Source organism: Scyliorhinus torazame, chromosome 4, assembly GCF_047496885.1.
Source record: "Scyliorhinus torazame isolate Kashiwa2021f chromosome 4, sScyTor2.1, whole genome shotgun sequence".
NCBI classification, from domain to species: domain Eukaryota; kingdom Metazoa; phylum Chordata; class Chondrichthyes; order Carcharhiniformes; family Scyliorhinidae; genus Scyliorhinus; species Scyliorhinus torazame.
In genome coordinates, this window is record NC_092710.1 from 142,979,789 (window position 1) to 143,005,950 (window position 26,162).

Here is a 26,162-nt window from a genome sequence, read left to right on the forward strand (position 1 = left end):
CTCCAGTAACTGCGTGCGGCGTGGTCCTGTAGCAAAACAAGAGACGAGCCAGCCTAGTATCTGTCGATCCAGAAGTCTGTTTCTTAAAGCCCCGCTTAAATGTTTGAACTGCACTCTCCGAAAGGCCATTTGAAGCCGCGGGGGGGGGACGGGGGAATGGGGTGCAAATATGCTGCACCCCATTTGCTTTCGTAAACCCGGCGAACTCCGCACCCATTAGCGGAGTGCCATTATCTGTGACAAGCACTTCAGGGATGTCGTGCGTGCAAAACTATGTACTTAACTTCTCAATGGTTGTCCGTGATGTGGTCTCCATCCTGGGTATCTCTAGCCACTTCAAATGGGCATCAATCAACTAGAGGAACAGGGAGCATTGGTGGTGCAGTGGTTAGCACTGCTGCCTGATGGCGCCGAGGACCCGGGTTTGATCCCGGCCCGGGTAACTGCCTGTGTGGAGTTTTTACATTCTGCCCATGTTTGCATGGGTCTCAACCCCACAACCCAAAGTTATGCAGGGTAGGTGGATTGGCTGTGCTAAATTGCCCCAAACTGGGAAAGTTAAAAAAAAAATCAGTATGACGAACATGAATCCCTGATACGGACTAGCGAAGTCGGCATGCAATCACGTCCACGGCCGTTCTGGCCATTCCCAATGATGTAGGGGCGCAGTCGGTGGGAGCTTCTGATGCTCTTGGTAAACAGGACATTGTTGGGCCATTTTCTCAATGCCGCATCCAGACCCAACTGTATCTTCAGGCCAGTACTTTCATCTTGGTCACGCCTGGATGTCAGTTGTGGACGTCCTTAAAGATCAACTTCTGACCTCTGCCCTGAACGTTAACTCGCAAACCCCACAGCAGGATGTCATCCTCCATGCTGAGCCCGGACAGCTTGGAAGATAATGGGCTGAATTCTCAGTCTTTGGGATTCTCCGTTTTATCGGCAGCTCGGGGGTTTCCCGACGGCATAGGGCTGCACCACAATGGGAAACCCCATTGGCCAGCTGCCGAAACGGAAAATCCTGACGGCCAGATTTCTGGTGCAGCGGGACGGAGAAACCTGCCCAATGCCTGTAACTCGCCTGGAAGCTGTCGATGCTTCACTCCATATAGCACCACGTGCCGAACTTTCAATAGGATCGGATCTGTCCGGGTCCATTCACAGATCCGGTATGGTGTGACAGGCAAGGAGTCCATGAAACTCATAGTCATGACTATCTCAACTGTCCCGGGGGTTGATAAGGGCCTGGTCGGTAAAGGCAAATGGCTCAGTGCGTTGGCATTCGCGATTTGAGTCCCAGGTCTATGCTCAAAAGAGTAGTCACAGATGGCCAATAACAGGGCCCAGAGCTGGATCCGCTTGGAGGCAATGGACGGGATCACCTTATTCTCCTTGAAAAGTCCGAGCAAAGGTTTATGGAGCGGGATTCTCCCCGCCGGGTCGGAGAACGCCGGAGGGCGGTGTGAGGGCGGTGTGAGGGCGGAGGCAGCCCCCGCCTGCTGCCGAATTCTCAGGCGCCGGGGATTTGTTATGACGGATGGGGCCAGATTAAAGTGCTGGACTACTAAGGTTAAAAGCTCATCGAATGTTCGAGGGCTGGATTCTCCATCGGTGGCATCCCCCATTTCACTGGCAGCGCACTCATGTGGATTTCCTGACAGCTTAGCAGTGACGATAGCAACCCAGTTTTTATCCTCTTTGCCAGTTTTATAAGGCCTCGAACAGTCCACACCGAGTTTTGTAGAAATGAAAACTTCCTTTATTTCACAACTACTATTATATAAAGCTCCAGTAGCTCCCTACTAGTTCTTCCTTCGTTGGTGCCTTACTGGCCGACTCTATTTATACATAGCCTGACATTGTTAGAGGTCCCCCTTCCTGTTATCAGGAGAACTTGTATTCTGCAAGGTCCACGGGGTAGTTAATCATTCCCACCCCATAAGACACGTGTAGGTTATAACAGTAATGTAATGAAATGGTTAATTTTAAAAAATAAATTTAGAGTACCCAATTAATTTTTTCCAATTAAGGGGCAATTTAGCGTGGCCAATCCACCTACCCTGCACATCTTTGGGTTGTGGGGGGGGAAACCCACGCAAACACGGGGAGAATGTGAAAGCTCTACACGGATAGTGACCCAGAGCCGGGATTGAACCTGCGGCCTCGGCGCCGTGAGGCAGCTGTGCTAACCACTGCACCACCGTGCTGCCCTGAAATGGTTAATATTGGCTGTAGCTATGAGCCCACTCCTGTTTATATTGGGATGGCTAAATTTGGTAGCAGCGCTTGGTTTGGTTAAAGTCAGCATTATTCTGCAGTGGCTGATGTTTAAGTTTAACAGAGGTCAGGTTTTGGCAAATTTTAGGTGTCATTTGAACTTGCTTTAATAACATGAAGAGGAAAATTGAAGCTAATTGGAAACTGTGAGCTTTTTTTATAAGAATCTCTTTATTTTTTGAGGCTCCACTGGTGGTAGGTGCTGATTGGAAAGTTCGGTACCCGACCATAATTTGCCATAATCTGAAAGCGAACAAAGGTACCTCCTTATGTTTCAGCGAGAGAGAGAGGGAGAAGGGGTTTTAGCTTGAGGGACACTACCAAACATGGCTGACCAGGAATCGCTCCCGCTCTCACCGCCTACCATCGGCATGAGGTAAAGATTAGAGACTTAAAAGGCTTTCCTGAGGTACATTGTTATGTCTGTTTCCATGGCTATTTCATCCTGACATAGTGGCTTGTCAGCAGAGGCTATAGCTTGAAGGGTGTCACTCTGCATCAAGCATGGATGACCAGACTCTCCTGCTCTTATATCCGTCAGAGGCGTATTGGAAGGAGTTTTGGCCACATTGTGAACGTACCTTCCATGGCTATCAAGTCCTGGAGTGTAACTTGAATCTGAAACTTCCGGCTCAGAGCCATGGACACAACTCACAGTAACACAAGACCTCCCTCGCATTTACCTCACCTCACAAACCTGTTTTGTCAATGGGCGGTGTTGGAGGGATTAAATGAGGTGTGCACACGAAGCACTAGTTAAGTGGAGTATTTAGGCAAATCCCTAAATTCCACCTCTGATGAACTTCACACCTTTTGGCATACTCTTCACCTGTAAAAAAATTGGAACATGTATACTAAAGCAGCCTGGATTGCTTCCTTATTTAAAGTGCTGGTGATGTTTCAGTTAATGTTGAATTCTATCTTTTTGCCTGTCAACATTTCGCTACTGCATCGAACATCTTGCATACATTTATTGGCTTCTATATATCAGCCCTTTTGCTGAAGTCTGCAAGTTGCTAAGCCACATTTTTGTGAACTCTTGCCAATTACTGCCGCAGTACAAGTTACACCTCAGAACTGAGCTGGAGACATAATGCCATTTGAATTAAATGATTAAGATCAAAATATGGGGGTCACAATATTTTCAGGCAGTTTGCTCACTGATATCAATACCTAAAGACCTATATTTACAGACCAGCTACTTCAACCAGGGGTGTGCCAGAGGAAAAATCTGCTTCACCAATTCCAGTTCATTACAGACCCAGCACCGAGAGATGGCATTTGCAATGGTTTATTAATAATAACCTCAAGGATTTGGACAGCTCTCCTTAATGCTGGTGACTGATTTTTAAAAAAATCACTTGTCCTTGTTGTGGTTCTTTGTTGAGGATAATTAAAAGCCAAGCATTTTGCTGCAGGTATAATCAGCTGTTAATTAACTTAACATTCAGACCGCCCTGTGACACTGTGCTATCATACTGCACATTCCACAGTCGTAGCACACCAACCTTTAGCTTCTGTGTAATAAGACCCTTGCCGATCACACAGAGACTGCTTTCAGAGAAGACATTTTTCCGTTCATGCCTGGCTAAAGCAAGTGATTGATGCTGTGGTTGCTAGGTGAAACACCTTTGTTATTTTCCCAATGGAAAAGAGACAATTGGAAAGGGAACATAACCTTTAGCACCTGACAGGCATTGCAAGAATCCAGGACATTATGACATGGAATCCATGTGGGTACCAGAGCTCTACATGCCAATGCAAAGGTTATACACAAAGAGGAAAGTGTAGTGCTGCAAAAATGAGCTGGTTGGTTCAGATGATAGAAGTCCCAACCTGCACCTTTAAGCCTGTTTTATGAGAAGCAGTCATGACGTTTTCAATCTGCAAGAGTTTATGGTGCTTGCACTATCACAAGCGAATAGATGGATTGATGTTGGAAAACAACAGCCACTGTTTAAAACAATGGCTAGTAATCCCAATTCAGGCTTCTCCATACATCAGGACGTGCAGATACAATGACACCCATGTGGCCAGACAAAGGACTGTCAAACATACAATAAGGATGCAGAAGCAATAATTCAATAGTTCAGTCTGTTCAAGCATGATGCAGCTCTACATTCCAGTCAAAGGCACCATTTGCTACTTAAGGCCAATTCAACGAGAAGTGAACATGCAGCAGGATGAGGAGCAATAACATTGGACGGCAGGCCCACTGAAAGGGGATGAGGAAGTGGTGAACGGTTGGGAGATGAGGTAAAGCAGAATTGGTACAGAATTCTGTAATTGAGAGCTACCTCCAATAATTCTGCCAGTGACTCACAAAGAAATGTTTCATCTATTTTTGTATACGTTCCAGGATTCCGATTTTCTAAAAAGGTATGAATTAGTGAAAGTTTGGGAATAAGGGCTGGATTCTCAAGCCACCCCCCCCCCCCCCCCCCACCCAATTGCGTGTTTCCCAGCGGTGCGGCGTTCGCCGGTGGCGGGATTCTCTACTCCTTGTCAATGATATATCCCCTTCAAGCCATCTCACGTCGCCAGGAAATCTGCAGGCGGGATGCGCTGGCAGCGGGATCAGAGAATCCCACCAGCCGGAGAATTCTGGCCTAGGTTCGCGTTTGCCTGTCTTTCTAAGGTCATTGGTGGAGGATAATTGAGAAGCAAGTATTTTACAGTAGATTAGATCTACAGTTAGAGAGCTTTATGGTGATTCCACCACAGCACAGTACTATCACACCACTCTAAGGCACAATATTTTCATACCAGGGGTATGGTAGCTTAAAAGGTCTGGAATGATGACCCAGAGAATAAGAATTCAACTCCCACTAAGGCAGCTTGAGAATTTGAATTCTCAATGCTGGCATACAGATATCCTTTTACAGAGAGAAACCTGCTAACCATAGATGGTCTGGGATTTATCATTGTGGTTGACCCTCAATTGTGCTGTGAAATGGTCCAACAAAACACTCAGTTCATGCAGGAGGTCAAGAAGACAACTTCAGTAGCAGCTAGGGTTGACCAATAAATATCCATCTTGTCAGTAATGCTTATACCCTACAAAGGAACTAAAAAAGGAGCATGCATAATTCTATCGTGCAACCTGTGACATAGTTCAATCACACTGCCCAATGGCATACTGTTATTGTAACCCATTATTGTAAGTTAGAAATATCATGGGATAGTATGATTCTATTACACCATGATACAAAATTGTCACACAAACTATGGTGTAGTGGTATCATATCATAGTATCAAATAACCCTTCGTCGGTTTATCGTTCAGGTAAGCACCATTATAGCTGTGGGCTTGCAACCCTCTTATCACTGAGAGATGATGGCAAATTTATTGTTTTGTCTGCAGAAATTGAGGGATGAGAGATTCTCATTTCCCAAATGTGTTCTTTGGGTTTTAAGTGATCGAGTTGTGGTCCCGATGTCTTCATATTTATTAAATGGAGCAGAATAAAGAGTTGGGTGTGAAAGAAAGTAGTCCTGATGATTGTGAGAATTCAAATGTGTTGCTAAATGTTTTCTGTATGGCAAATTAGATGGAAATTATCTGACAATAGTTTTGTTTGCTCGAGTAGTGTTGCTTACAGAGAGAGTATCAACATTGGGTATAGATTTAACTCTTTGAGGGCTGAGGGATTTATTTACTTTCAATTTTACCCTCCACTCCTGAATCACACTGGAATACAATTCCATACTTGAAGAAATGACGATTTTTTAATGTTTAGACTTGGGTGGTGAAAGGAATGCAATACTATTTAACCTCAGTTCACTGGCTTCACTGGCTATCAACATGTGGGCTCTTTTTCAGCAGGATTACTGGATAGTGATCAAGAATGGTAATCTGGCCTTCCCCCAATCACTCCCTCCTGCCCAATGTTACTGAACCAATAGTAATACCCACATTGATATCTTGACAGACATCAGCTAACATGGTATAGAACAGGGATACGCATTCTTGATCTCTGTGGCTGCTGGACATTTGTTTACCCACTTGGCCCATTTTTTTGTTTGGCAGTCTTTGAGAACATCTGCATAAAGTAATTGTAATAATGAGTGAGATATTTTAAAAAGCCAAATAAAATTCAATCGTGTTTTCTTGGGTAGATCACAAAAGTCTTTGAGGTGGATTTTGTTTGACAAGAAAAATCCACTGGGTGGTGCCAGTGATCTGCTTATTGTGAAGTTTAAAATGAAGCTAAGAGACAGAATGTGAACAAAGATATCCTGCACTTTCCTCACACCCTGCTAGGGGGATCTGAGGGCAGACTGTGGTATTAGACTGGTTCCCTTGGATGAACCATTGAATCCAGCTTCCACCTCCCTGTTTTGATGGTCCAGGTGGACATTAAAGATATGGTGGCACTGTTTGGAGAAGAGCATCAAGTTCTACTGACATCCTGAATAGTTGCCTCACTTGAACATGCAAATTGTGGAAATGCGTTTCATATTCTAATAGCCATGTGTGTGCAAAGACCACCACCTCATTCTTCTCAGAATAAGCGTGAAAATATGCCCCTCGTTTTTGATAAACACTAGAAACATTCCTTTACCTTCCCTCTCAAAATCTGAATTTTCTTTATTTTTCTAAAATCTTACAGCCATGGTATCATTTTGTACCCATTACACAGCTCTAATGTTCTGGTGATGATGTGCGCGTGACTCCAGCTATGGCTAAGCTCGTGACTTGCCTGGATTTGACCTGATTTCCCCATGCTTATATCCTATGCGTTAACCCAGAACCAAGTATCAAAATTCTGACTGTAAGACATTCCTTTACGCAGTACTTCCATGGTGACAGGCTTTGCGTTAAGTTGTACTTGAGTTGGGCAGCATGGTGGCGCAGTGGCTTGTACTGCTGCCTCACGGCGCCGGGATCCCAGGTTCGATCCCGGCTCTGGGTCACTGTCCGTGTGGTGTTTGCACGTGTCTGCATGGGTGTCGCCCCCACAATACAAAGATGTGCAGGGTAGGTGGATTGGCCACGCTAAATTGCCCCTCAATTGCAAACAAATGAATTGGGCACTCTAAATTTATTTTTAAAAAGTTGTACTTGAGCACGTGCTTTTGTAAGAGTGTTATGAGGACTGGGCAAAAGAATAACGAGGGAAAGGATAGTACTAGCCCTAGCTTGGAGAAAGGCTTTATTTTCACTCTGTCCCACACACTGCGGTGTATATCTGTGTGATTTGTAAAGTGCCTTTTCCTTTTAATAGCCTTTCTCCTTTTTTGTGTTTTCCATGTTTTTATGTGTTGCATTATCTTGCAAGATAATGTTAAGATGTTGGAAATTTGAAAAACAAATACAATGAGACCTGAATGCCCGTCTAGCGAACATGCAATGCCTTGTGCACCTCGGCTTTTATTTGTCAGGGTGTTTTCTTGCCCTACTTTTAAAGATGTAAGACCGACAGTAGTTTTGCTATCAAAATTCTAAATTCTGGGTTTTGGAAAAGTAGTAAGGCTGTCAGAGTACTTAGCATGGCATTGCAGGTTGTAAGGAAACACTTAGTTCATGCATAGTTTGCCCACCTACTTGGTGGAGGGAAATAAAAACAGAAAATGCTGGATGAACTCAGCAGGTCCGGAAACATCTGTGGAGAGAGAAACAGAGTTAATGTTTCAAGTCCATATTGACCCTTCTACAGAACTGAAAAGGGATAGAAATAGAATCATAGAATCAACAGTTAATGTAATGAATTGTATCGTTGGAGAGGTCAGTTGGAGAGGGATAGGTAAGAGCTAAGGAGAAATTGACAAAGAAATCATGCACATAAGACAAAAGCGTGCTTTTAAAAGAAATTGTTCATGGGATGTGGGTGTCGCTGGCTGTGCCAGCATTTATTGCCCATCCGTAGGGGGGGGGGGGGGGGGGGGGTGGAGTTAAGAGTCTACCACATTGTTCTGGGTCTAGAGTCACATGTAGGCCAGACCAGGTAAGGATGACAGATTTCCTTCCCTGAAGGACATTAGTAAACCAGATGGGTTTTACGACGATTGACAATGGTTTGATGGTCATCTCTTTATTCCAGATTTTATTTTTATCAAATTCAAATTTCACCATCTGCAGTGGTGGAATTTGAACCTTGGCGCCCCAGAGAATTACTCTGGTTTACTAGTCCATTGACAATACCAGTAGGCCACCGCCTCTCCTAAGGACTGAAGAAGTGCTAATAGTGGCAAAGGGAATTGGTGGGTTGTCTTATCCTGACAGACTTTCTAGCTGATGAACTCCCATCTGAATGCCACTCTGGGTGTTGGACCCAGGTTACACCTCTGTCTTCTACACTCTCTGCACTTCTGTCTTTTGGAAAGGATATCTCAGAGTTCGAAACATGGTTATCAAGATTTCCTGAAGCTACACAGTTGCATCCGGTAAAATATGGGGTTCATTGCTTGAGGAGATTTTCAAGCTCTGGAGAATGTTTGGCTGTTACAAAAAAACCTCCCCATTTAATGGCTGCTGCGAATTCTTTGCTGGAACAGCATCAGAATTTCTTTGCTGCCTCTGTGCCCTCCCGCTGCTATCTCTCACTGAGGAATCTCCCAGCAGAAGGGCCAATCCTGGATATGAACTCACCATGAATACTAAATTAAGGCTGATCCTGGATTTACCAGTAAGCTCAGGACATGGACATGCAAAAGTTATTGTCAGTTTTATTTTAAATGGCACAGTGGAATGGTTAACGCATTGATTTTAAGATATTGGGCTCAGTTCCTCCCCAAAATTTCTATGTTTGGTCTCCAATGGGGAACTAGGTGGATCAGCGCGATCCAAGGCCAACTCCTCAGAGACGGGGCACCCTTTTAAAAGGATCTCAGAATAACACTGCAGCCCCCTCACCCCCAGTCATTGGCACCACGCCATGGGTTTGCCAAAGGCTCCATCAGGACCCCCCTTCAGGCCCTCCAGAATCCCTCCATTGAAATAGCTTGGACCTGTTATCCAACAGGCTTGTAAAAGATAATGGACTGTGAACTACAAAAGCAAAGCTAACCCTCCTTTGAGATATTGACCTGCTTGGAGAGAGTTTAAAGGTTTTCAAGGCTACAGAGGGAAGACCTGCCACACAACCCCATCCTGGGATAAACCCCTGATCTGAGACTCTCCAACCCAGCCCAAGCGTCCCCGAACCCCAGCTCCCATGATGTATCCAGTCGCCATCCTGGAGGTAAGTATAGAGAGGGCACTCACCCCTTTGCTCCTCTTGGTGTCCCTGACATCTTGGGCGGGATTCTGCCCTAATCTTGGTCGGGGCTAGGCCTGCCCCGGAGTGGTTTGCGCCGCGCTGGCCGGCGGGGAAGGGGCTTGGTGCCACGTCAACCGGCGGCGAAGGGCCTCTGCCGGACGGCGCGAGTTGGCGCATGCGTGGGAGTGCCAGTGTGTGCTGTCGTCATCCCAGCACATGCGCGGGAGGGTTCGTCCCGGCATCGGCTATGGCGGAGGGCCACAGCGGCCGACGCTGAGGAATGGAGTGCCCCCCCGGCACTGGCCAGCCCGCAGATCAGTGGGCCCCGATTGCAGGCCAGGCCATCGTGGGGGCACCTCCCGGGGTCAGATCCCCCCAAGGACCCCGGAGGCCGCCCGCGCCGCCAGGTTCCGCCGGTAAGGACCTACTCTAAGTTATGCCGGCGGGACTGGCAGAAAAATGGGCAGCCACTCGGCCCATCGCGGGCCGGAGAATCGCCGGGGGGGCCGCTGCCAGCGGCGATTCCCGCCCCCGCCAAATCCCTGCCGCCGGAGAATCCGACAGTCGGCAGGGGCGGGATTCACGCCGCCCCCTGGTGATTCTCCGACCAGGCGGGAGGGCGGAGAATCCCGCCCCTTGTCTCCGTTTTTAGGAACCAGTAGTGATTCTCACCCACGGGACTTGCAGCTGGGGGGAATGGGAGCATCCCAAGAGGCCGCAGCACACACTTCAATCTCACCATGGCAAGCGGTCCGGGAGACTCGCGATCAGTTTGACACCTGGCGTGAATCACCCCGTTATCAACAAATAGTGTTGCCACCTGTGCTATTAAAGGATAGCATGGCCAGGAAAGGTTTCTACTTCGATTCAGGCTATACTTGGGAAGCACTGAACTGCCTGTTCAAACCAGCAGGAGATTTTGCAGCATCTGTGTTCATCTGTACGAGCATTGGTCAAAAAAAGATAAGAGGTAAACAAAAATCAATTTCCCATCCTGGATCCCATTGAAAGATGTCAATGAAAATTGATTGTTGACCAAGCATTGCAGTTTCCTTTGATCAGCAATGTTTCCAATCAACAGTAATGTTCCCTTTTAAGGGGAAAAGGTGCCTTTTTGAAAAGCTGTTTGGCAAACCATTTTCCCTGTCTTTGCCAATTGCTGGAATACTGCCTGCATATTCCCTTCAAAATAATTAATTGGTTGTGAAGTCTCTGGAAGAGTTCTTGTGAGACATGATGAAATATTGCATGAATTTACACTTTCCTTTCTTTAGAACATGCTGAAGTAAATCACATGTGATTTCATTGTAATCAAAACCATTTGTAGCGGTTTAGCTGCTTTCCCTATCTAGACAATAAAGACATGTGCCGAGAACCTTTGTTTATTCTTTGGTGAGCCTCAGGAATTGAAACTGGATGAGGAACCACCTGTGCTGGGGTTGCATCCTTTGGATAAAATTGAATTGCTCTCTTGGAGGTGGGCTAAGAGGTGGGGAGAGGCTGTAGAATCAGTGGGGGAGGGGTACGGTGGGGTGGTTGTGGAGTGCCTTTGCCTTCCGAACTCCTTGATATTCGGGCAGATATTCTTATCCAGGTACTAATTCAGGCCCTGAAGTTGTCAAATAATGGTCACCTATGGGCCTTATCCTGCCGCTACTGGTATTCCACTAATGGTGGACTTGGGCAATGCACCACAAGGCAAAGCCACACAGTAAAAGCTGCAAGCTATGCTTTGGGTTTGGCAATGGAGCCCTCCTCATTGGGCATCCGGTGGCCCAAGAAAGGGCCATTCACTACGAAAGTCCACTCCTACTGAAAAACTACCCCGGGCGGGATTCTTCGTAGGCCAAAGCCAGAATCAGAAAAAGCGATTGGGCGGAGAATCGGTTTTGATGCCGAAATCTTGACGGGCACCAGTTTCATGCCAAATCGCAATTCTCCGGTGCCTCGACAGTGGCGTCAATGCGTTTCACTCTGCACATACAGTAAACATCCTTGGCATATACAAAGAACAAAGAGCAGTTTAGCACAGGAACAGGCCCTTCAGTCCTCCAAGCCTGTGCCGACCATGATGCCCGTCTAAACTAAAATCTTCTGCACTTCCGGGGTCCATGTCCCTCTATTCCCATCCTATTCATGTATTTGTCAAGATGCCCCTTAAACGTCAATATCATCCCTGCTTCCACCACCTCCTCTGGCAGCGAGTTCCAGGCACCCACTACCCTCTGCGTAAAAAACTTGCCTCGTACATCTCCTTGAAACCTTGCCCCTCGCACCTTGATGCAACCATCAATTCACGCGAGACGGGAGTAGAAGTAAACTGTGACTTTAATCAACTTAGAACAGTGCCTGCCTGCGACTGGTCCAATACTGAGAACCACCACCCTTCAAGGGGAGGAGCCATGGACGGAGACCATACAGGCCCCAACATGTTCCCCTATGGATAATGCCATACAGTGGCCCATAAGAGGAGCCCACAAGGGCAACAGCACAGCACCGATACAAATAAAAAGGCAACAGCATAGATGCAAATACAATGTTGGATTATTGGCATAATACATTCACCACACACCTTAAACATATGCCCCCTAGTAATTGAACCCTCTACCCTGGGAAAAAGCCTCTGACTATCCACTCTGTCTATGCCCCTCATTATTTTGTAGACCTTTGGTGAATGTATTCACCTAAGCATGAACTGTCTGTATAGTGCTGTGACCTATGACCTGGAAATGGTGATACTGTCTACTTCCAGGTACTGTACTGGAACTCCGGTGGGCCCCCCCTCTGGCTCCGCCCTCACCGGGGCAATATATGGATCGGCCACCTATGGGTGGCACTCATTTGTACAGCCGACACTGCAGTCGAGTTCATGGATAAAAAAGCCTAATGTTCACTTGTTCTCAAAGTCACACCGTGAATTGCCGGTATAACAATTTATTATCCATCGACAGCACCATGGAAGCCGCTCTAAAACCAGATAAGCTCGAACTCGACACGCGAGCGACAGAGGCCAAGGAGATCTTTGAACATTGGCTTCGCTGCTTCGAGGCCTACCTCGACTCCTCCACAATGCATCCCACTGAAACCCTCAAGCTGCAACTCCTCCACGCTAGGGTGAGCCACCGAATCTCCGTGATGATAGTGAAAGCTGCCACGTACGAGACGGCGGTCGCAACCCTCAAGGTGCATTTCGTGAAGCTCGTAAACGAGGTGTTTGCCTGACACCTTCTCACTACTCGCCGTCAATGCGCTGGGGAATCGCTGGACGAGTACCTGGAAAACCTGACCCTACTCGCAAGGAACTGCAGCTATCGGGATGTGACGGCGGAGGAACACATGAACCTACAGATCCGGGACACCTACGTGGCTGGAGTCCGATCGAACTACATAAGGCAGAGCCTGCTTGAAAACGGGATCTCTGACCTGCGGGACACGGTAAAACTAGCCACCTCGTTAGAGGTGGCCTACCAGAGCCTCAGTGCGTTCCCCGTGGTCCCGGCAAACCCCTCATGGACACCATCATTGCGGCCCCCGTCGGACCCGACTACGTCACAGGCCTGTGCCGCGCGGCTGCCAGCCCAGCCCGGGGAACCGCAGTGCTACTTATGCAGCAAGGGTCAACATCCCCGGCAGCATTGCCCAGCCCGCACAGTGACGTGCAGCGACTGTGGCAAAAATAGACACTTCGCCAGAGTCTGTCGGGGCTGACCTAAAGCCCAGAAATCGAAAATTCACCAGGCCCGACCCATGGACTCGCAAGCCCACAGACCCCGCAATGTGGCTGTGTGTCTGCCCGGAACCCCCTTCAGACGCGTCATCAGCCTCGTGCGACTCGTGGGGGCCGCCATCTTGGCCGCCGGCTCCAACACTGGCCGACACGTGCGACACATGGGGGCTGCCATCTTGGCCGTCGGCTCCGGCATCGACCGACACATGCGACCGATGGGGGCGGCCATCTTGGTCGCCATCTTCGACCTAGCCCGACACATGCGACTCATGGGGGCCGCCATTTTGTGACCCCGATACCGCCGACCACGCAGACTACCCGCAGCTTGGCGCAGTCACCCTCGACTAGTCACAACCAAAGCACCTGAAAAACTCAATGATGGTCGGCCGGGTCAACGGGCATGAGATCCCCTGTCTTTTCGACTCCGGGAGCACGGAGAGCTTCGTTCACCCTGACACGGTAAGGCGCTGCTCCCTTCACATCTACCCCGCATCCCAAACAATCTCCCTTGCCTCCAAATCCCATTCGGTACAGATCCGGGAGTACTGTATCGCTAATCTCGCGATGCAGGGCGCCGAGTTCGCTCGTTTTAAACTGTACGCCCTTCTGCGCCCCCTTCACCTCTGCGCCCCCCTACTGCTCGGATTAGACTTCCAATGCAGTCACCGAAGCCTGACTCTACAGTTCGGCAGACCCTTGCGCCCCCTCACGGTGTGCAGCCTCGCGACCCTCAAGGTCTCCCCCTTTTCGCTCTTTGCAAACCTCACTCCCGACTGTAAGCCCATCGCCACCAGGAGCAGGCAGTACAGTTCCCAAGACATGGCTTTTATCAAGTCGGAGGTCCAGCGACTTTTGGGTGAAGGGATCATCGAGGCCAGCAACAGCCCCTGAAGAGCACAAGTGGTTGTCGTCCAGACTGGGGAAAAGAATCGGATGGTTGTGGACTACAGCCAGACCATTAATCGGTTCACGCAACTGGATGCACACCCCCTCCCCACATAGCGCAGATGGTCAACCAGATCGCGCAGTACCGTGTGTTCTCAACGGTCGATCTGAAGTCGACCTACCACCAGCTCCCGATCCGCCCGGAAGAGCGCCACTACACTGCCTTTGAAGCAACCGGCCGACTCTTCCACTTCCTCAGGGTCCTCTTCAGCGTCACAAACGGGGTCTCGGGTTTTCAGAGAACCATGGACCGAATGGTGGACCAGTACGGTTTGCGGGCTACATACCCATACTTGGACAATGTTACCATCTGCGGCCATGATCAGCAGGACCATGACGCCAACCTTCAGAGGTTCCTCCAGGCCGCCCAGTCCCTCAACCTCATATATAACGGGCAGCACGGTAGCATTGTGGATAGCACAATTGCTTCACAGCTCCAGGGTCCCAGGTTCGATTCCGGCTTGGGTCACTGTCTGTGCGGAGTCTGCACATCCTCCCCGTGTGTGCGTGGGTTTCCTCCGGGTGCTCCGGTTTCCTCCCACAGTCCAAAGATGTGCAGGTTAGGTGGATTGGCCATGATAAATTGCCCTTAGTGTCCAAAATTGCCCTTAGTGTTGGGTGGGGTTACTGGGTTATGGGGATAGGGTGGCGGTGTGGACCTTGGGTAGGGTGCTCTTTCCAAGAGCCGGTGCAGACTCGATGGGCCGAATGGCCTCCTTCTGCACTGTAAATTCTATGAATAAATTCTATGAATAACAAAGAGACGTTCGTTTTCCGCACTACCCGACTGGCCATCCTCGGCTACGTCATGGAGAACGGAGTCCGAGGGCCCGACCCCAACCGCATGCGCTCCCTCACGGAACTTTCCCCTCCCCGCAGCCTCAAGGCCCTCAAACGATGCTGGGGCTATTCTTCTACTACGCCCAGTGGGTCCCCAACTATGTGGACAAAGCCCGCCCACTGATTCAAACCACCACATTTCCCTTGGCGGCTGAGGCCTGCTCGACCTTCAGCCGCATCAAGGCCGACATCACCAAGGCAGCAATGCACGCGGTGGACGAGTCCGTCCCCTTTCAGGTAGAGAGCGATGCGTCAGACGCCGCACTGGCCGCTACACTCAACCAGGCGGGCAGGCCAGTAGCATTCTTCTCTAGGACCCTCCACGCTTCCGAAATCCATCACTCCTCGGTCGAGAAGGAAGCACAAGCCATAGTGGAAGCTGTGTGGCACTGGAGGCACTACCTAGCCAGTAGGAGGTCCACCCTCGTCACCGACCAGCGGTCGGTCGCCTTTATGTTTGACAACGCACAACGGGGCAAAGTTAAAAATGACAAAATCTTGAGGTGGAGGATCGAACTCTCCACCTACAATTACGACATCGAGTATCGTCCTGGGAAGCTCAATGAGCCCCCAGATGCCCTGTCCCGTGGCATATGCGCCAGCGCGCAAGATGTCCGACTTCGGGCTATCCACGATGACCTCTGTCACCCGGGGGTCACCCGGCTTACCCACTTTATTAAGGCCCGCAATCTGCCCTTCTCCACCGAGGAGGTCAAGGCCATGACCAGAGACTGCCAGGTCTGCGCGGAGTGAAAACCGCACTTCTACTGGCCAGACAAGGCCCACCTGGTAAAGGCCTCCCGGCCCTTTGAGCCTAAGTATTGACTTCAAAGGGCCCCTCCTCTCCACCAACCGTAATATATACTTTCTAACCATCATCGATGAGTACTCCCGCTTCCCCTTCACTGTTCCCTGCCCCGACATGACCTCGGCCACTGTGATAAAGGCACTGCACAGCATCTTCACACGGTTCAGTTTCCCTGCATACATCCACAGCGACTGGGGCACATCATTCATGAACGATGAGCTGCGTCAGTACCTGCTCAGCAAAGGCATCGCCTCGAGCAGGACTACGAGCTATAACCCGCAGGGAAACGGGCAGGTGGAAAGGGAGAACGCGACGGTGTGGAAGGCCGTCCTACTGGCCCTCCGGTCTAGAAGTCTCCCGACCCCCCGCTGGCAGGAGGTCCTCCCCGACGCCGTCCACTCTATTAGATCGTTCCTCTGCACAGCCACGAATGAGACCCCTCCCGACCGTTTGTTTGTCTTCCCCAGGAAGTCCATCTCCGGGGTCTCGCTTCCATCCTGGCTGACAACTCCGGGACCTGTCCTTCTCCAGAGGCATACGAGGAGCCATAAGACCGACCCTCTGATCGAGCGGGTCCAGCTGCTGCACGCCAACCCCCAGTACGCCTACATCGCGCACCAGGATGGACGGCAAGATACGGTCTCCATACGAGACCTGGCGTCAGCTGGTTCCCCTCCCAACGTGCACCCCCCCCCCCCCCCCCCCCCGCTGCCTACCGCCACCCGCAGTGCCACTTACACCCCCCTCGGTCTCCTGTATTGTCCCGTGCCGGCACTGCTGCAACCCATCACCCCCATGCCTACCCACCCCCTCCCAACTGTCTCCGACTGAAGCTCAAGCTCCAGACACATCGCCCCCGGAGTCACCACCTGCAACAACCGTGCCCGCCGCATCGCCAGAGCTGAGGAGTTCTAAAAGAACGATCCGGCCCCCAGACAGACTGAATATATAATGACCCCACTTCACCCCCGCTGGGCTTGATTTTTTAACAGGGGGTGAATGTGGTGAATGTATTCACCTAAGCATGAACTGTCTGTATTGTGCTGTGACCGATGACCTGGGAATGATGATACTGTCTACTTCCAGGTACTGTACTGGAACCCTGGTGGGATCCGCCTCTGGCTCCGCCCTCACCGGGGCAATATATAGACTGGCCACCTGTGGGTGGCACTCATTTGTACAGCCAACACTGGCAGGCGAGTTCATGGATAATAAAGCCGAATGTTCACTCGTTCTCACGTCTCACAGTGAATTGACGCTATAAGCTCTATCAGGTTGCCCCTCAACCTCCTTCGTTCCAGTTAGAACAAACCAAGTTCATTCAACCTCTCCTCATAGCTAATGCCCTTCATACCAGGCAACATCCTGTTAAATCTCTTCTGCACCCTCTCTAAAGCCTCCACATCCTTCTGGTAGTGTGGCGACCAGAATTGAACATTATACTCCAAGTGTGGCCTAACTAAGGTTCTATACAGCTGCAACATGACTTGCCAATTGCGATACTCAATGCCCCGGCCAATGAAGGCAAGCATGCCGTATGCCTTCTTGACTACCTTCTCCACCTGTGTTGTCCCTTTCAGTGACCTGTGGACCTGTACACCTAGATCTCTCTGACTGCCAATACTCTTGAGGGTTCTACCATTCACTGTATATTCACTACCTGCATTAGACCTTCCAAAATGCATTTACTCACATTTGTCCGGATTAAACTCCATCTGCCATCTCTCCGCCCACGTCTCCAAACGATCTAAAACCTGCTGTATCCTCTGACAGTCCTCATCGCTATCCGCAATTCCACCAACCTTTGTGTCGTCTGCAAACTTACTAATCAGACCAGTTACATTTTCCTCCAAATCATTTATATATACTACGAACAGCAAAGGTCCCAGCACTGATCTCTGCGGAACACCACTAGTCACAGCCCTCCAATCAGATAAGCACCCTTCCATTGCTACTCTCTGCCTTCTATGACCTGGCCAGTTCTGTATCCATCTTGCCAGCTCCCCCCTGATCCCGTGTGACTTCACCTTTTGTACCAGTCTGCCATGAGGGACCTTGTCAAAAACCTTACTGAAGTCCATATAGACAACATCCACTGCCCTACCTGCATCAATCATCTTTGTGACCTCCTCGAAAAACTCTGTCAAGTTAGTGAGACACGACCTCCCCTTCACAAAACCATGCTGCCTCTCACATTTGCTTGCAAATGGGAGTAGATCCTGTCTTGAAGAATTCTCTCCAGTAATTTCCCTACCACTGACGTAAGGCTCACTGACGTGTAGTTCCCTGGATTATCCTTGCTACCCTTCTTAAACAAAGGAACAACATTGGCTATTCTCCAATCCTCCGGGACATCACCTGAAGACAGTGAGGATCCAAAGATTTCTGTCAAGGCCTCAGCAATTTCCTCTCTAGCCTCCTTCAGTATTCTCGGGTAGATCCCATCAGGCCCTGAGGATTTATCTACCTTAATATTTTTCAAGGCACCCAACACCTCGTCTTTTTGGATCTCAATGTGACCCAGGCTATCTACACACCCTTCTCCAGATACAACATCCACCAATTCCTTCTCTTTGGTGAATACTGATGCAAAGTATTCATTTAGTACCTCGCCCATTTCCTCTGGCTCCACACATAGATTCCCTCGCCTGTCCTTCAGTGGGCCAACCCTTTCCTTGGCTACCCTCTTGCTTTTTATGTACGTGTAAAAAGCCTTGGGATTTTCCTTAACCCTATTTGCCAATGACTTTTCGTGACCCTTTTTAGCCCTCCTGACTTATTGCTTAAGTTCCTTCCTACTTTCCTTATATTCCACACATGCTTCGTCTGTTTCCAGCCTTCTAGCCCTGACAAATGCCTCCTTTTTCTTTTTGACGAGGCCTACAATATCTCTCGTTATCCAAGGTTCCCGAAATTTGCTGTATTTATCCTCCTTCCGCACAGGAACATGCCGGTCTTGAATTCCTTTCAACTGACATTTGAAAGCCTCCCACATGTCAGATGTTGATTTACTCTCAAACATCCGCCCCCTATCTTCAGTTCTTGCCTAATATTATTATAATTAGCCTTCCCCCAATTTAGCACATTCACCCTAGGACCACTCTTATCCTTGTCCACCAGCACTTTAAAACTTACTGAATTGTGGTCACTGTTCCCGAAATGCTCCCCTACTGAAACTTCTACCAGCTGGCCGGGCTCATTCCCCAATACAGGTCCAGTACAGCCCTTTCCCGAGTTGGACTATCTACATATTGTTTTAAGAAGCCCTCCTGGATGCTCCTTACAAACTCTAACCCGTCCAAGGCCCTAGTACTAAGTGAGTCCCAGTCAATATTGGGGAAGTTAAATATCATTAATAGGCCTGACCCAGTATTCTCCGGGGCCTCTGCAATTCTCCGCCACCACTGGATTGAATTGCCTGTGCCGAGGTTCACCTGTGCGTTTAAAAATCGTGAAGCAGGCTCAGTTGAGAGAGGGGGTACGGGAGGTGCCCAACATGGCCATAGTTTGCTGACAGTTGTGCCGCTGGCTGGGGAGCTTCTGCCTGAGGGGGAGGGGTGGTAGCGAGGGGTGGCCAGGAGATAGGCTATGGAGTCAGGATGTACGGCACGGAGCACCATTGCTGCGGCCTGCAAGGTAACCATGCAGCTGCGCACGTCGCTGACTTCCCGCTGTGAACCTAGGACAACAAATGGGTGTTCCCCCAGGCCACCCCCATTGGTGTCCTCTGGCCCCAGCTGACCCATCATCCATATGGGCGCACACCAGCGCAACCAGTGCCATCTTGTTGGCTGGGATGAGTGTGTGTGGGGAGTGAAATGAATACATGCGGCTGCAGCTTTTCAGCTTCCCGAGTGTCAATCATGGACCCAGCGAATCCTGCACTGTTTCTCATTAGAATTGATTGTGTTCCACGTGCCGCCGGTGCTAGCCCCTTACGAGTCGCTGAATCGGTCCAGGAGTGGTGGCAGTTTTGTTGTCGTGGAACTCCACGAATCCTGTGCCGGCGTCAACATTTAGTGCTGGATTCTCCGCTCCTCGACGCCAAAATACCGTTCGGCGATGGGGCGGAGAATCCGTTTAGACGCCAATGTTGGGGCCGGGGCCGGTTTTCACCTTCTCCACCCTCTGAAAAGCGGCGTACTCGAGGAGCACACCGCGCCACGTATCCACAGCCTCAGGCCATTGCCTCAGGCAATTTTCCTGGCATAAAACCCACCGTTTTCACGCCCGGCGTGGGGACTTAGTCTCCAAAACGGAGAATCCAGCCCTTCGACTCAGGAACGGAGAATAACGTCACCCATGTTCTCATGACTGACTCCCCTGACCCCGGTGGGCTCTACAACGCAGGATTCTTGAGCTTTCCCCATGCTGGCTGGCCCATCAATGTGGCATTGCTAGGACTGAAGAGCCCTCAGTCCTCTGACTGTCCAGTAGCTCCTGGAGGCTGAAATCTGGATCGCAGGCTGTTTATTGCTTGATGGTCATTGAATTCCATTGGGCTAACAAACATGGGCATGACAGTGTTGCTCTTGATTTTCTAGCCAGTGGATAAGGTCACTGCTGTGGTGTTTAAATTAAAGCACTTGAGTGTGAAAGGGTTATGTTATAGCCTGTTGGCAGCTCGTTATACATGATTCCTGATTTTTATTCTTATTTCTACTATCCCCCTGAGAGCTGCCATGTATCTCATGTACCTTTTATTTCTTTGCTGTTTCTCACTTTATCTCGATTTGCCTTCTGCTACTGTCAGCAATTTAATCAGCCCTTCCACTGAAACACTTCTTAGGTCATTCTCTGCACGTCTCCTTTTTCTCATTCTGCCCCTCCCTCTCCTTGTGCTGTTCCATTTTTGAATTTTCGATCAGCTATAACATTTCCTGGTCCTGAGGAAAGATTTAATGACCTGAGGCTGTATAAGGCTCTGGTCAGACCCCATTTGGAGTATTGTGAGCAGTTTTGTGCCCCGCATGTAAGGAAGGATGTGCTGGCCTTGGAAAGGGTCCAGAGGAGGTTCACAAGAATGATTCCTGGAATTAAGAACTTGTCGTATGAGGAACGGTTGAGGACTCTGGGTCTGTACTCGGAATTTAGAAGGATGAGGGGGGATCTTATTGAAACTTTCAGGATACTGCGAGGCCTGAATAAAGTGGACGTGGAGAGGATGTTTCCACTTGTAGGAAAAACTAGAACCAGAGGACTAAAGGGATGATCCTTTAAAACAGAGATGAGGAGGAATTTCTTCAGCCAGAGGGTGATGAATCTGTGGAGGCCAAATCACTGAGTGTCTTTACGACAGAGATAGATAGGTTTTTGATTAATAAGGGGATCAAGGGTTTTGGGAGAAGGCAGTAGGATGGGGATGAGAAAATATCAGTCATGATTGAATGGTGGAGCAGACTCGATGGGCCGAGTGGCCTAATTCTGCTCCTATGTCTTATGGTCTTATGGTCTAAATGTTGACCAGCTCCTCTTTTTTCAACAGTTGTCTGGGCCACTCCTCCTCCTAATATTCTCCTCACTTGCAATTAATTTTAGATTGGATGTGTGATTAGCCTTCAGAGATGGCAGAAAATAAATGCCTGAAGTAACAAGAATTTACTTTTTTTTCTTCCCATCAGCATTTTTACCAATGGAGACCTGCTGATTCCCCCTGTGAGATTGCTTCTACCGAAATACATCATTCAAGACTGGAATCGTGTCCTTGCCTTGATCACAGAAAAAGTTCACTTGCGCACTGGAGCTGTCCAGAGGTAAACTTTTACTCTCACTAATTAGTCAAGTTCTGAGAATGTTCTGATATTCTTCGGGTTTTGTGCCATTGTTGGAGATTCTTAAAGGTTATGGTGGGTAAGAATTATGGAGGTAGTTGACAAATCATGGGCGGGAATCTCCGCTGCTCGTCTGCCCCGCTACTGCTGGTAGCGAGGATGGAGAATTTGGCGTGTCATTCGCTGGCTGCGGAATTTTGCATTGAAACCACCCACGCTGCCAGGAATCCCAAGGTCCGGATGTGATGCCGTCAGGACCTGAGAATCCCGCCAGCAGCGAATGTCCGGAGAATCTTGCCCCATTTCACACAGTGAAAGATAGCATTGGAGGCAGACCAGAGACGGTTCGCTCGGTTGATCCTGGGTATGGAGGGATTTCTTTTGAGGAGAGCATGAGTAGATTGGGCCTGTACTCACTGCAATTTATAAGAATGGGAGGTGACCTTATTGAGACAAATAGCATTCTCAGGGGGCTTGACAAGGTAGATACTGAGAGGATATTTCCTCTTGTGGAAGAGTCTATGAACAGAGGGCATAAGCAAAGAGTAGGAATTTGCCCATTTGAGACATTGATGAGGAGGAATTTCTTCTTTCAGAGTATAGTGAATCTGTGGAATTCTTTAGCACAGAGAGCTGTAGAGGCTGAGCCGCTAAGTATATTCAAGACTGAGATAGACAGATTTTTAATCAGTAAGGGAATCAAGGGGTATTAGAATAAGGCGGGAAAGTAGAGTTGAGGTTTATATCAGAGCAGCCATGATCTCATTGAATAGCGGAGCAGACTCGATGGACCGAGTGGCCTATTCCTGCTCCTACATCCTATAGAACTTTAAATATTGGTTAAAATAAAAACAGTGTTGGGCGGCATGGTGCCACAGTGCTGCCTACGCTCCTGAGGACCCGGGTTCAATCCCGGCCCCGGGTCACTGTCTGTCTGTGGAGTTTGCTCGTTCTCCCCGTCTCTGCTTGGGTTTCATCCCCACAACCCAAAGATGTGCAGGTTAGGTGGATTGGCCACACTAAATTACCCCTTAAATAGAAAAAATAATAATTGGGTACTCTAAATTTATATTAAAAAAAGTGAAACTTTTTTTTTAACGTATTCAGACTCTGCACACTAGATGGAAGATCGTTGCTGGGTGCAGCTGAGTTAGACAACCACCAGCATTATGTGGCTGTGGGATCAGAGAAATTCAAGAAGCTGCCTTACTATCAAGCCTTGTCAAAGAAAATTACAGGTCGAGAGACTCAAGGGTAAGTTCTAAACATTACAGTTCTCTGATGTCTGAGCAGATAAACGTGTGGTTAAAGTTTTGCTATGTCAGCAAAGCGTTACTTTTTTTATTAAGTTATGGGATGTGGACATTGCTCATTGCTGACAAGGCCACCATTTATGGCCCATCATTAATTGCCCGTGAGCAAATGGTGGTGAGCCACCTTCTTGAACTGCTGAAGCCCATAAGTAGTTAGTGAGGGAGTTCCAGCCTTTTGATACAGCCACAGTGTGACTTGGGGAGTAATTTGTCTACTGCTCTTTTCTTTCTAGATGGTAATGTATGAATTATATTATGCAATGCAAAATTAAGTTTTGCTCATAGATTGGGTTGGAGGAATTTTAGGATTCTTCAGGAAGGATATTGATTTTTAATATTTCTTTGACAAGGGTGAAAAAGGTGTCTTCAAATCCCCTCTAAACCTCCTGCCCCTCACCTTAAAATTATATCCCCTCGTTACTGACCCTTCAACTAAGGGAAACGATGCTTCCTATCTACCCTGTCTACAACACATAATTTTATGCACCTCAATCAGGTCCCCATTCAGCCCTATCTGCTCTGAAGAAAACAACCGGAGCCTATCCAGCCTCTCTTCATAGCTCAAATGCTGCACTCTGGAAACATCCTGGTGAATCTCCCCTGCACCCTCTCTACTGAAATCACATCAAGTAAGGAGCACTCCTCCATGGGGGAGAGTTGGGAGTGGGGTGTGGATATTGATGCTGATGAGACCACAGGGGTTGAGGGTGGGGTAATGGGAGGGGGCAAGTGTGGGGCGGGGGAGGGGGAGTGGCGTGGGGGAGATGGTTTCAAGCTTGGACTTGAGTCTGGGACTGACTGGGACACCACTTTTCTGAACACCTGCTGGATACCTTATGCCACATTCCAAACTACCCACGTGCCAAAGTTGAGCAATGCTCAGAGGCGTCTGCTGGCTCATACTCCCCTGGTCCCTTGTGGCTGTGTGGGCTCAAGTCTGCACATGTGAAGCAGCACTGGGCACATGCACAGACAATAAAGATTCAGACACAAGAGTAACCCAGCACCAACGGCATCCCCGGAGGTTGGTCACTGTGGCTGGGTCATTTCGATATTAGGAGTTTTACTATCAGGTGAGGAGGGGTTGACTGGCTGCTCCCAATTCCCTCTCCTCCTTTGACCGCAACAGGTTTTAAAACAGATATACTTGCCAGTTCCGTGAGCGTTTAACTGTTTATCTACTGACATAATCAGATAGACTTTCTTGAATTTTCAAACAGATAAGAGGATAGTTTTTATTGTACCTAATGCAGTCTAAATGAAAAACTAAAAGCATTCTGATTTTCACACTCACACACTCGCAATGTTCACACACTGCAATGAAGTTACTGTGAAAAGCCCCTAGTTGCCACATTCCGGCGCCTGTTCAGGTACCCAGAGGGAGAATTCAGAATGTCCAAATTACCTTCTAGCACGTCTTTCAGGATTTGTGGGAGGAAACCGGAGCACCCGGAGGAAACCCACGCAGACACATGGAGAACGTGCAGACTCCGCACAGACAATAACCAAAGCCAGGCATCGAACCTTGGACCCTGGTGCTGTGAAGCCATAAAGCATGGTTTCACAACAGGAGGCATCTATCTGATAGACTGCTACTGGACACAAATTATTTTGCCAGCAGCTCTCCCATGTAAACAGGTGGGGGCACCAGTGCTTGGAGCGTGCTCTGTCTCTGTCTGAACTAGGCTGACCTGCTTGCCCTCTGGACATTGTTGTCCTATCTCAGCACAAGACACAGCAGATGACACTCAGCTTCATTATTTGCCACCAGTAGGAAATGCAGATTATCACTTTCAGAAAGAAACTAAAACAGCAGGCTTACAGTCCTGCTGAAGACATGCGGATCTCGGCATTCACAGTGCCTGACTTAAATAGTGCGCTACATTTCAATAAGCAATAGTGGAAAGCCCATGAGTTCCCTCTATCTGGTGGCAGATCAAAATGTGGCTGGCAAAATGTAACCCATTCAGAGCAGGATTTTAGCCTCATGATTCCTTGGCAGCCAGTGCAAATGGAAGCAGGAGATGTGGATGGGGAAAGATGTAGGATCGGATCCTCAATCTCAGAGCAGGCAATTGCAGATGCAGTAGGAAAATTGTAGATCACACAAAGCTGAGTGGGACGGTGAGCTGTGAGGAGGACGCAGAGATGCTTCAATGTAATTTGGACAAGTTCAGTGAATGGGCAAATGCATGGCAGATACTGTATAATGTGGATAAATGTGAGGTTATCCATTTTGGTAGCAAAACCTGGAAGGCAGATTATTATCTGAATGGCCATGGGAGAGGGGAAAGTACAACGAGACCTGGGTTCCTCGTACACCAGTCACTGAAGATACAGCAGGCGGTGAAGAAGGCAAATGGTATGCTGGCCTTCATAGTGAGAGGATTCAAGTACAGGAGTAGGGATGTCTTACTGCATTTATACAGGGCTTTGGTGAGACTGCTCATGAAATATTGCATGTAGTTTTGGCCTTCTTATCTGAGGAAGCATGTTGTTCCTGAATAGGGATTGCAGCAAAGATTTACCAGACAGATTTGGTAGTTTGGTGGGACTGACGTATGAGGAGAGATTGAATTGGTTAAGATTGTAGAAGAATGAGGGGGGGTTCTCACAGAAAACTATAAAATTCTATAGAGATCTCGCGATTGAGGGCGAGATCCAGATTTACATATTTAAGTGAGCCATTCGGCTCATTTAAATATGTCGGCAACCGATTCTCCCGAGGTCCGGGATTGAACGCTCGAGGCTGGGAGACCTCGCCATGGCTCCGTTTAATATTGGTCCACATAAACGTGGACCAGGTGCAATGGCACCTGGGCACCTTGGAGGTCCCCGGGGCGGTTGTGCTCTCGCAGGGTAGTAGTCTGGCACTCCTGCTGCCACCTGGGCATCTTGACACTGTCACCTGGGCACTCTAGCAACAGGGTGCCTGAGTGACACTTATAGTCTGGCAGGGGCACTGCCAGATTGTTAGATTGTCAGTGCCAATATTCCAAAATGCCAGGTTGCCCGTGCCAGGGATCGGGCCAAGGGATGCCCTGCGCTTAAGAGCTTGAGGACCCCTAAAGAGGTCGGTCAGGGTGTTGAGGTGGTCTGGAAGCTGTGATGGGGAGTCTGAGGGGCTCGACAGATCAGGGCAGCATTTAAAAATGGCACCCCGATATCTTCCTGCACTGACAAATTGAGCTCGTCGGTTCAGGAAGTAAGGTAACTGCGTTCTTGGCGGGGTGTTCCCGAACGAGGCAAGAAAAATGAGCCTCGTTTGATAGCATGACGA

The 26,162-nt window shown here is 48.9% G+C and overlaps 1 protein-coding gene across 10 annotated transcripts in view; it reads left to right on the forward strand.

The window, feature by feature from the left end:
- Positions 1 to 26,162, forward strand: part of LOC140410513 (doublecortin domain-containing protein 2) — a 254,897-nt gene that overhangs the window by 50,994 nt on the left and 177,741 nt on the right. For all 10 annotated transcript variants that reach the window (XM_072498707.1, XM_072498700.1, XM_072498702.1 and 7 more), the window contains 2 exons: positions 21,420 to 21,551; positions 22,677 to 22,823. In XM_072498707.1, coding sequence (XP_072354808.1) covers positions 21,420 to 21,551; positions 22,677 to 22,823 — 279 coding nt within the window. The remainder of the gene's footprint in view (positions 1 to 21,419; positions 21,552 to 22,676; positions 22,824 to 26,162) is intronic.